The sequence below is a fragment of the Peromyscus maniculatus genome, chromosome 23, assembly GCF_049852395.1.
Source record: "Peromyscus maniculatus bairdii isolate BWxNUB_F1_BW_parent chromosome 23, HU_Pman_BW_mat_3.1, whole genome shotgun sequence".
NCBI lineage: Eukaryota > Metazoa > Chordata > Mammalia > Rodentia > Cricetidae > Peromyscus > Peromyscus maniculatus.
Window position 1 is genome coordinate 706,568 of NC_134874.1, and position 10,663 is coordinate 717,230.

General features: G+C 54.9%; 2 protein-coding genes across 2 annotated transcripts; one reads left to right on the top strand and one right to left on the bottom strand.

The window, feature by feature from the left end:
* Window positions 1–332: 332 nt before the first annotated feature.
* Window positions 333–5,272, bottom strand: Noc4l (nucleolar complex associated 4 homolog). Its single transcript, XM_006984099.4, has 15 exons — window positions 5,088–5,272; window positions 4,885–5,005; window positions 4,299–4,405; window positions 3,380–3,487; window positions 2,952–3,101; window positions 2,744–2,846; window positions 2,569–2,603; window positions 2,260–2,310; window positions 2,061–2,172; window positions 1,775–1,835; window positions 1,496–1,606; window positions 1,230–1,390; window positions 1,041–1,123; window positions 706–819; window positions 333–624 (listed from the first exon to the last, which is right to left on the bottom strand). Exons 1-15 carry the CDS (start codon window positions 5,202–5,204, stop codon window positions 505–507), a joined length of 1,554 nt encoding a protein of 517 aa, XP_006984161.1. The 5' UTR covers window positions 5,205–5,272; the 3' UTR covers window positions 333–504.
* A 19-nt stretch (window positions 5,273–5,291) lies between these two features.
* Ddx51 (DEAD-box helicase 51) lies at window positions 5,292–10,293 on the top strand. Its single transcript, XM_006984100.4, has 15 exons — window positions 5,292–5,625; window positions 5,720–5,853; window positions 6,440–6,590; window positions 6,836–6,981; window positions 7,065–7,136; window positions 7,292–7,398; window positions 7,549–7,657; window positions 7,747–7,892; window positions 7,989–8,184; window positions 8,265–8,380; window positions 8,459–8,575; window positions 8,702–8,803; window positions 8,964–9,027; window positions 9,127–9,261; window positions 9,478–10,293. Exons 1-15 carry the CDS (start codon window positions 5,337–5,339, stop codon window positions 9,502–9,504), a joined length of 1,911 nt encoding a protein of 636 aa, XP_006984162.1. The 5' UTR covers window positions 5,292–5,336; the 3' UTR covers window positions 9,505–10,293.
* The last annotated feature ends 370 nt before the right edge of the window (window positions 10,294–10,663 follow it).

The window sequence follows — 10,663 nt, forward strand, 5'->3', positions numbered from 1 at the left end:
ATGAAACTGAGGGTCCTTGACCTCACTGGAAATCAGGCTATTTGTGGTAAAGAGCAGGTAGATGAGCTACTAACTTCCAGCAGCCCACAGGATGGGGGGAGATCTGTGTCCCACTTGGGTACCCTGCCTCACCTGAGTCTAAACTAAGCACAGCTGGATACAGCAGTGCTGCCCCAGTACAAAATGGGCCCAGTGCTCCTGTGCCGCTGCCGCCAGGACCCCTGTGAAGTATCCAGGCCCTCCGTCCTGTCCTCCAGTCTATGGGAAAGGCAGAGGACTCTGACAGGCCCCCCCTCCCCAGCCCTGCCCAAGACCCAACTGGCCAGACAGACTCCTTTAAAAAACCATTTATTTGAACCCAGGCATGGTGGTGCACCCTTGTAACCTCAGCACTGGAGACGCTGAGGCAGGAGGACCACAAGTTACAGGCCAGCCTGGGCTACATAGTGAGATCCTGTCTCAGACCTGAAAAGAAAATTCTTAGGAGATGAGGCAAGAGTCAGGTCAGCTGAGAGTGAAGAGCTGGGTGCAGAGGTCGTCCTGTCGGCCCAGCAGGCCTTTAGCGGGGATGAACTCCAGGGGCACTGACCCAGCTGCCTTCTTCTTCAGGTCCTGCTCAAAGATCTGCAAAGGACACAGTGGCTTTAGGCTGGAGGCAGTGGTCCCTGTGGCGGGCACCCCAACAGCTCTGTGCACGGCCCTCACCTCATATGCAGTAAGTTCCAGGAGTGGCGCAATGCTGACCTCGGGGACAGACAGCACCTGGTTGATGACGCCGGCAGCTCTGGACACCTCAGGGTGGTAGTGCTGCTGGAGGGTCTAGGAGTAGCACACAGTGATGTCAACAGGAACTTCATGACATACCAGCAGAACCTTGGGACGGAGCCTGAAGTCCTGAGCCAATGTGGGGCTGCCAGTAACTGAGTGCCTTGGCACACCCTGGCACGGTGCCCTGTGTGACCAAGATCCCCCGGGGCTGCTGGAGATGTGTCAGTGGAGACTCAAACGCCTTCCAGAATCTGCACAGGAAGGTGACTCACCTGCAGCTCCCACAAGCAGCTCTCCAAGGCATGGCTCTTGGCTGGGTCCTTCTCCACTGGGTCATAAGGATCAGCATCTAGCTCTACAAACAGGATCAAGACTCCATTAGCCACCTGGCCTCCGGTGTCACAGGAGCCAGATATGATTCCTGCCAGGGTGTGCCACCATGCCCAGCCACTCCTGCTCACCAGGGCCCTGTGGGCGGTGCACCATAACTCGGCAGGCAGGGTGTCTACGCAACAGGTTGCAGATGAAGGGCAGGACCATGAGCAGGGCTTCGGGAGGCGCTGTGAGGGCCAGCCGGGCCAGGCGTTTGGCAAAGGCAGCCACCAGGTAGGCGGGGAGGTGACTGGGAGGACAAGAGGTGTGAGAAAACAGGTCCCCAACCTTCCACCTCCTCCCCAACCAGCACTACAGCCCCCAGACCATGGAGCTGGACACCCCCAACACTCACGAGGAGGAAAGGAAGAGGTCGGCTAAGTGAAAGAAACGGGCTCTGTACTTGACATGAAAGATGGATGGATCCAGGAGGCCATAGAGCTTTTGGTAGAAATCAGGGTATTCCCTGAGGGGGGACCAGAGAGGATACAGGAGGTGAGCTGGTTAAATGGACAGAACCCCAGGCAACCAAAGCTCCCCCTCGAACCTCTTCTGCATTAACTTCCCCCAGGTGAGCAATGCAGGCCCTTGAGAGAAACGAGAGCAGACCAGTGTGGGGCCATCCGACACTCACAGGTTATGCTTGTGGATTAGGATGAAAAGCCCGTTCAAGGCCAGGAGGCTGATGGCACCGCCTGCAGAAACACGAAGACACGAGGCTACACCTTGCTCACCCTGGGCCTGAGCAGGTAAGGGAAGGATGGGCAGAGCTGCAGGTGGCCAGTCTACAGGGTGACTACCTAAGGCCACATGCAGGAAGGTCATGGGGTTTAGCTGGGGTCTTTCAGGCAGGAGATGGCAGCCGGACCCATGCACAGTGAGCGCCCTTGCCAAACCGCCTGGGTGGAAGTCCTACTCACCCACATCACAGGCACTTGTGAGGAAGTCAATCATGAGGGTGGGCTGAGCCAGGTGGGGCAGGATGGAGTCATGCATAGCCACCAGCACCTTCTTGTAGAGGCTGAGGGGCAGCTGTAGAGATTGTGGCCGTCATGGAGCTATTCCCCTTTCCCCCACTCCCCACCCCCAAACCGGGTGCTTCCACCCACCAGACCCTACCTTGTGCTTGAGGAAGCCCAGCCACATCTCCTGGAAAGCTTTTCTGTGCTCCTGCAAAGGGACCGGGCAGCACATGTATCCCGACACACCCCAGCCCACCCGGCCCTTCTGCAGTCAACTGTGCGCCTCTGACCCGGACAGCCCATGCCAGACTGTGATGCCATGTGCACAAGCAACAGAGGGCACAGGGACTCGGGTCCGAAGCTGGTTACAGTGATACATAAGTGTCATCACTTGAGACAGTGGAGTACAGCTATTGCCTATAATCTACCCAGAGAGGAAAAGGCCATGCCACGGAAAGCATCTCACCTTCAAGTGAACGACCTTCCACTTGTCCGATGTCTCTGTAATTACAGCAAAAAGGGGTCACCAACTTGCAAGAGGGGGAGACAGTAGCTTGCCAGGCTGACTGGTCTGGACTCTGTTCAGGAGCCCTCCTACCAGCGGGCAGGCTCCAGTGTACTTAAACCTGCCCAGAACTCACGTGTATGCTTCACATAGAAGTTGGTGAGGAGGTCATGCTCTTTGAGGGGCAGGTTCACGGCAGACAACAACATGAAGGCATTGTTCCAGAACGTGACTGACACCTGTAGGAAAGGAAGCCTAGCCTGAGCAGCTGTCCAGGCTGCTGCTATCTCCTTGCCTCCCTGAGGTACCAGGACACAGGATGGTGATGGGACCCAGCCGTTTACCTCAGGTTGCTGGCTGGTGGCTCGGGCCACAATGGTTGTGGCCACCTGCATTGTGTGGTACCGGATGTCATCATATTCCAAGTACTCACAGAACTGGGAGATTAGCAGGCTATGGTCATCCTCGGGTGTGAGCAGGCCTCCTACCACTGCCTGGGGACAGAATTGGGCGAATGACTCTCTCCTACAGAGTGATCCTAGCATGGCCAAGAAGGGTGTCACAACCCTGCCAAGCCCCACACCACCAGGGTGTCTGCCATTTCCTCTCCAACTCACAAGACAGAGACCAGAAAGCAGTAAGCCCTGCTTAGCTCCCAGGTCAAGGCAAGACCGGAACATAATATCCCCCAGCTATCTGTTCAGACAGTTAGCCCGTGGAACCATCTTAGGCTGTGGGCACCACAACCCTCCAGGTCCCACCAAGGCCTCACCCTGAAGAGTGTGCGGGGGAAGAGGTAGTGACTTTCCCACTGGGGCTTCTCCAGGGGCTTCGCTCCTTCCAGCTGCACAAACTTCATGAGTGTCTTGAGGGCCAGCTCCTGGGAAGCAGAGAAGAGTGACCGTGATGTCCCCATCCTCCAGATGGTCTCCCAAAGCTCATCTAGCCTGAGGGTCTCTCTCAACCAGGCTGAGGCCTGGGCCAAGAAGCAGGAGAGAAAGGAGACTCCCATCTTATCTTGCTCCATGTTCTATGTATGTGATGATGGTGACAGTGACATGCTCTTGTTAACTTGGGACAAAACTTGTAACAGAATTTGGCCTGAGGTGTGTAGTGGAGTTTGCTCCACCCATGACCTTGGGCTACAGGGCCTAAAGGAGGTGGTGCTTTCTGCCCTTGTATGTGAACTCTGATAAGGAAAGGGATAGGGGGTCACATAGAGAGGAGAGAGGTGGCTCAGTGGTTAAGAACACTGACTGACGTTTCAGAGGAACCGGGTTCAATTCCCAGGTCGTCCACAGTCCGATCATGCCAGGACCAAAATAGTAAATAAAAAGAAGGGACCATGTCATGGGTGGAGCAAACACCACTCCAGTAGTGTGCACACAAGGTGGGTTTGCAGAGGGCGGTCACCTAACTGCCCTCTCGTCATGCAGTTTTGGAGACACCACACCAAAGATGACAATAAACGAAGCAGATACGGTGCCCAGAACTGGGGTTGCAGACTCCATGTCTTAAGGGCCAGCTGAATCACACCACACAGTGAAACAGCTGTGTGGAAGACAAAAGTCTAGGTAGAAAAGCTTCTCTTAGACAAGGAAGCAGATGTTCACATCAACAGCCCCTACCTCGGCTTTGTGAAGTACTTTAGAGATGAGGGGAGAAGCTGGGTCAAGGTCTTCAAGACTCACCTTGACCTGGAAGGAGGGGTGGGTCAGGAGCTCCTCCAGGCGGTTACAGCAGCTGTGATAGCGGTGTCTCATCCATACTTGGTATTTGTGTGTGGCTCCCTGGGATCCTGAGGACAGAGGAGAGCTAACTCCCACGGATGTTCACGTGTGCCAAGCCAGACCAAAGTCCTAAACCCAGCCTCACCTTACCATTGTCTCCCATTTTCACAGCTGTAAACCTGTACCCAAACCAGGCCTTGGAAAAGACAATTTCTGAGCTCTGCCAAGTGGGAGTAGGTATTGAGACACAGTTCCTCTCACTTTGCCTCAGAATCTGGATCTCCCAAGCACTAGGACAGTGACAGCATCACACTTTGGAAGTGGCACAATTAAAACACGAAGCGGGAAACAAAGCTGCTAAGTATACGACTTCATGTAGACCTGGCAAGTGCACGGATCTCCCTTCCTGAGCCACAGTGGACTGAGTCCTCCCACACCATATAGTCTATGACAGGGCCCTGGCTTGGGGTGCTCCTCCTGGTGTTGACAAGGCGTCCCATTGGGGCGGGCTGGCGGAGAGCACCCCAAGACCCTCTGAGTCACTCACCTGCCAGGACCGTGTCCTCGTGTGGCAGCGAGCCCACGAACAGCTCTTCCCGCTCCAGCAGGGTGCCGAAGAGTCGGCTGCATGTGCGCACTCCTTCCTGGATCTCCTCAGGGTCCTCGGACTGAGGCGGGAGGCCAGACAGGGTGACGCTGGGCACCGTTGTGACTCCCACTTGCCGCCCCAAGTCCGCCCCCGCCGCTCACCTGAAGCACCGCCAGAATGTCAAACACCGCGTTGGCCTGGCCACGGCTCGTTAGGACCGCCTGCAGGAGACGGCCAAGCTCCCCTCGGGAGGCCGCCGAAGCCGGGTGGCGGTCCATGCGGCTGCTTAGCGGCTCCCGGGAACGGATGCCTGCGCCCAGCTTAGTCGCGCCTGTGACGTCACCGGCGTCTGATAGGTCCGCCCCTGCCGCGTCATCAAGGAGCGCCGAGGAGCGACAGCGTGTGCGACTATGGCGCTGTTCCATGTTGCGCGGTACGCGGGCCCGGAGGCTTCCGAGCTGGGGGATGCAGAGGCAGAGGCGGGCAGCCGGGCGCGAGTGCTGCTCGAGCGGCTGCAGAACCGAGCCCGTGAGCGGCAGCAGCGGGAGCCGAAGCCTGAGTCCGCCGAGGTGGCCGCGGAAGCGGCAGGCAAGCGGCGGCGGCGGCCCCGGCGGCGGCGTGGGGTAAGCGGCTCGGTGGTCCAGAGCCCGGAGGCTCCTAGAGCGAAGCGGCAGAAAACGGACCACAACGCGGATGCAGGTAGGCTGTGCGTCCGAGATGTGGACGGGGCGTGGAGGCTTTTCCTGGGTGCGCTGCGGGGTTGGTGTTCCCTACACTGTGTTGTGTCGCTCAGGGAGAGGCGAGGAGGCGTCTGGGGAGCTCAATGCCGGCGCAGAGGACTCAGATGAGAGGCCCCCAGAGCAGGCCCCGAGATCCCTGGCTCCAGGCCCGGTGCTGGGGGACTTTGCTAGGAGGAAGACACCGAAGGTGAGTCTGGCCGTCCGCCTGCTACTCATCAGTCTTATCGGGGAGGTTTTTTTGTATGTTTGTCTTTTTTGTTTGTTTTTGCCATTATGTGACCCCTAACTACAGAATAGCGAGAGAGTTCCTGTGGGTATGTGTGGACGCTCTTGAAACTGAAATCCAAAGTCGTGTAAGAGCTATTGGGATAAGCCCTGTGGTGTGCCTGGCGGCCCCACGTAGACAGCATCATTTCTGTGTGCAGGGAGGCAATTGCTGGCCTGGGTGTCTTGTCCGAAAGCTGCAAGAATGGGTGGTGGTGAAGGGTTGAGTAGAGACTAAGTCAGCTCTTGCATCAGGGTTGACTGCTCCGTGGTGCGTGGTTTCCTCTCAGCTCCCCTTGCTGGCCCTAAAATAGGAGTCAGGGTGGCTTGAGGAAATTTGTCCTGATAATATGCTCTTCACCCTGTTAACGTTCCCTTTTCCAGCACTTGCTCTCACCAGATGCCTCTCCAGAAGCTGCTGTTAGGGTCTCTTCCGTAGCTCCAGGTTCCTAATGTTGCTCCACGAGCCTGGAGGGCTCTGAGGAACTCCTGTGGTTTTTCTCTTTTAGGTCCAGCCTTTCCTGCCGGCATGGCTGGCAGAGCCAAGCTGTGTCAAGAAGAGTGTCACTGAGGATCTTACTCCTATCGAGGACATCCCTGAGGTTCACCCTGACTTGCAGAAGCAGCTGAGGGCTAATGGCATCTCTTCCTACTTTCCAGGTACTGCAGCCCTGGGCAGATGATGGGGTGAACTCCTCGAGGCAGCCATCCCTGGGCTGTCAGAGCTCCAGTGTAAGAGCTGTGGTTGAGGGGCCCCTACTGCACACCAGACCAGTGAACTTCTGCTCGGGTTCCTAACGATGAGCTTAGGTCTTAAACAGTCCTGCTGCCGTCTTTGACCAGGACTCCTGGGTGAAGTGGTATATTCTGGCATAGAGTTGACCTGCACCTTTCCTTCCTTCCAGTCCAGGCAGCTGTGATTCCTGCCCTCCTGGAGAGTGCAGACAGTGGGTTTCTGGTAGGCAGAGGTGGCTATCAACCTAGCGACCTCTGTGTTTCTGCCCCAACGGGCAGTGGGAAAACACTGGCCTTTGTCATCCCCGTGGTACAGGTGAGTATAAGAGTACAGGCTTCTAGCCAGAGCTGTTACAACAGGGAGGGTCCTGGTAGCACAGGTGACCTCTGTCCCTGCAGGCCCTGTTGCATCGAGTGGTCTGCCACATCCGTGCACTGGTTGTGCTTCCCACTAAGGAGCTGGCCCAACAGGTAGGACGGCCCTGCATCCAGAACTCTGTTTCCCCTGTCTTCGTTACCCTGCTGGATGTGGTACTTACCCCTGGACCACCTGTATTAAATTCAAGAGTTTTCACGGTAGCAGGGGCCACCATCTATCTTAGGCCAGTGACAGATTCCTTTTGCAGGTGTGCAAAGTATTCAACATCTACACGGACACCACACCTCTGCGGGTTGCTTTGGTGACTGGACAGAAGTCACTGGCCAAGGAGCAGGAGAGCCTTGTCCAGAAGACGTAGGTGTGCCGGGTGGTGGCTCTTCAGGAGGTCCTTTCCCAGCCCAGCTGGTATCCTTTGGCTGGGGTGGGGTTGGTGCTTTACATGTGAGGTTTGCTGTAAATGGCCCTCTGAGGCGTTTCCTTTCTTTGAGTCTTTCTGGTTTGTAGAGTAGATGGTTACCGTTGCCTGGCTGACATTGTGGTGGCCACACCTGGCCGCCTGGTGGACCACATTGACCAGACCCCAGGATTCAGCCTCCAGCAGCTCCGATTCCTGGTAGGCCACCTTCTGGACACCTGAGCTCCTGAGCTGGGGTGATCTCAGCAGGGAGTTTTCAGTTGGCCTTTGCTCCCTGTTTCCTGTAGATCATCGATGAGGCTGACCGCATGATAGACAGCATGCACCAGTGCTGGCTGCCCCGAGTGGTGGCAGCAGCCTTCTACAGTGAAGGCCCCTCAGGCTCCTGTGCCCTGCTCCAGAGGACACAGCCCCAGGTTGTGACTACTGCCAGGTACTCTGCTGGTCCCTTTCTTAGGTCCCCTTGCTGGCCCTAAAATAGGAGTCAAAATACGCCCTTTGCCCTGCTGACGTGCTCGTCATTTTCCAGCACTTGCTCTCCCCAGATGCCTCTCCAGAAGCTGCTCTTCTCAGCCACACTGACCCAGAACCCTGAGAAGCTGCAGCGGCTTGGCCTCTACCAGCCAAGGCTTTTCTCCACAAGGCTGGGACACATTGGCCCTAAAGACACAGTTGAGGTGGATGGAAACTTGGAGGGGAAGTACACCTTCCCCGTGGGGCTCACGGTGAGCAAGTAGGGCATGTGGGGCAGGTTGGTGGCTAGGCCCAAGGCTTCTGGCTAGCCCCTGCTGTCCATTTCCCACAGCACCACTATGTGTCCTGTCGACTCAGCTCGAAGCCACTCATTGTCTTACACCTAGTCCTTGGGATGAACTTCTCAAGGGCCCTTTGCTTCACTAACTCTCGAGAGAATTCCCACAGGTAAGTTGGACCAAGGTGGGTGTAGCCAATACAGACTAGACCTTGGCACCATCTGGCTTCTGTTTCTTCCCTACCCAGGCTCTTCTTGTTAGCACAAGCTTTTGGGGGTGTGAGTGTGGCTGAATTCTCCTCCCGCTATGGGCCTGGCCAAAGGAAGAAAATCTTGAAGCAGTTTGAACAGGGAAAGATCCAGCTGTGAGTACCTGGAGAACAAACAGGACCACAGGACCTGACTATATAGAGTTGGGGTGTTATTGGGCCCCTCTAGTTCCTGGGTAGTTGGTTCCCTAGAGGCTTGGAACTAACCCTGTGTCTCGTCAGCCTTATCAGCACGGATGCTACAGCTCGAGGCATTGATGTGCAGGGTGTGGAACTGGTGATCAACTACGATGCCCCCCAGTACCTGAGGACTTATGTGCATAGGTAAGGGTTAGTCAGCAGTGGCCATTTGGGGGCTTATGAGCTCTTGGTCATGATATGTGGGATCACCTTACATAGTGGTTTGTGTGCAGTGTGGCCAAGAGAACAGCTGTCCTGTTAGGTCTCCAAGGCCACTGTCAGATACACTCATGCTTGGTTTCAGGGTTGGGAGAACAGCCCGAGCTGGAAAAACAGGACAGGCCTTCACACTTCTCTTGAAAGTGCAGGTAAGACCATGTAGTTTTCAGCGGATGTCGTGGGTAGATCCATGCTGCTGCAGATGCACTTGGTCCTGACCCTTTTCCATGGAAACCCCTTCCCTCTAGGAAAGGAAGTTCCTCCAGATGGTGTCAGAAGCTGGGGTGCCTGAGCTGGCACGCCATGAGATCCCCAGGGAGCTCCTGCAGCCACTGGTTGCTCGTTACGAGACAGCCTTGTCTCAGCTGGAGAAGACTGTCAAGGTGAGTGCTTTTGGGCCCAGGTGGGGTTTTTGCAAGTCCAGCCTCTACTTAGTAATGTTGTCACACACTCTAGGAAAGGGAGGCAGGCAGGAAGCAGCCTGATGCCATGTGAAAGGCCTCCTGAGCACGCTGCCTGTCGTCTCCCGGTTGTAGGGCAAGGGACCTGCAGACAGCAGGTAAGGGTACAGCAATGCAGAGCTCCCTTTTTCTCCCCAGGAAGAGCAGAAGCTGAAGACGGCCTAGATGGGAACAAGCGCCTGAAGGGAGCGTCCTGCTGAAATGAACATTGTGTGTAAGCGGAAGATACAGTTCTTGGGGGTTCCAGCGGAAAAAAAGCCCCTCCCCCCCAGCACCATGGTCATCTTGGGCCAGGCAGCCTAGATGGTGGCTTAGTCCTGAAAAGTAACGGCCCTTGGTTTGTACTGCTGGCGTCCAACTGGTCTTTGGAAATAAGCTCAGGTAAAGCCGAAGGGTGCCTTCAGGAGCGTGATGAAAAACCACGGTCAGCATTACAGTGACTGCAGATTAAAGTGCTCCTATCTTTATATCTCATGTCTGCAGAGAGACTATGGTGAGTCCAGGAATAGGTTGGTGGCAGCCTTGAAGATGTTTCTGTGGCTACTAGTCTTCAAGATGGTTTTATAATTAGCTACCAACCAAGTATAAAGTAAACTTAAATGGGGGCTAAAGAGTTGGCTCAGAGGTTAAGAGCACTGACTTCCAGATCCAGAGGTCCTGAGTTCAATTCCCAGCAACCACGTGGTGGCTCACAACCACCTGTAATGAGATCTGATGTCATCTTTTAGCCTGCAGGTGCACATGCAGACAGAACACTGTATACATAATAAATAAATAAATCTTAAAAAAAAAGTAAACTTAAATGATGGGAGAGTCCTTGTCTGAACATAGTCAAGGAGACTTAGCACTTACCTGTGCTCATACAAGGGCCTGTTTTTCTGGGAAAAAAAATCTGTATTAAAAAAGATAAAACTTTTTATTTATGTTGAGAAAAAAATAAATGGATAACTTTAACCCATGCAAATTCTCTGATAGCTTCAACATAGGAACCACTGAGCTATCCCTCTAACTCAGGAGACCTAGGCTAGCCCAGGAAAGCAACACAGGCCACAGGTGCCTTCTTCAGGCCCTTATTGACTCTAGGAACTTGGATATGGGAGAGCCTCCCACCATTCTGTCCCAGGCTTTTTTTTTTTTTTTTTTTTATTATTTCACATATATGAATGTTTACCTGCATGTATGCCTTTGTACAACACGTGTGCCTAGTGCCTGAAGAGACCAGAGTGTGTGTCAGATCCCCTAGAACTAGAGCTGCAGACAATTGTGAGCTGCTGTGTAGGTGCTGGGAACTGGACCCAGATCCTCTGCAAGAGTATTAAGTGTT

Excerpts from the sequence above, each read along its gene's own strand:
- Ddx51 (XM_006984100.4), top strand. The coding sequence starts at position 5,337 with ATGGCGCTGTTCCATGTTGCGCGGTACGCGGGCCCGGAGGCTTCCGAG. Across the intron at positions 6,591-6,835 it reads CATCTCTTCCTACTTTCCAG|TCCAGGCAGCTGTGATTCCT; the intron begins GTACTGCAGCCC and ends CCTTCCTTCCAG. Across the intron at positions 8,804-8,963 it reads CTGAGGACTTATGTGCATAG|GGTTGGGAGAACAGCCCGAG; the intron begins GTAAGGGTTAGT and ends GCTTGGTTTCAG.
- Noc4l (XM_006984099.4), bottom strand. The coding sequence starts at position 5,204 with ATGGACCGCCACCCGGCTTCGGCGGCCTCCCGAGGGGAGCTTGGCCGT. Across the intron at positions 4,406-4,884 it reads CGAGGACACGGTCCTGGCAG|GATCCCAGGGAGCCACACAC; the intron begins GTGAGTGACTCA and ends CTCTGTCCTCAG. Across the intron at positions 2,173-2,259 it reads TGGGCTTCCTCAAGCACAAG|CTGCCCCTCAGCCTCTACAA; the intron begins GTAGGGTCTGGT and ends CAATCTCTACAG.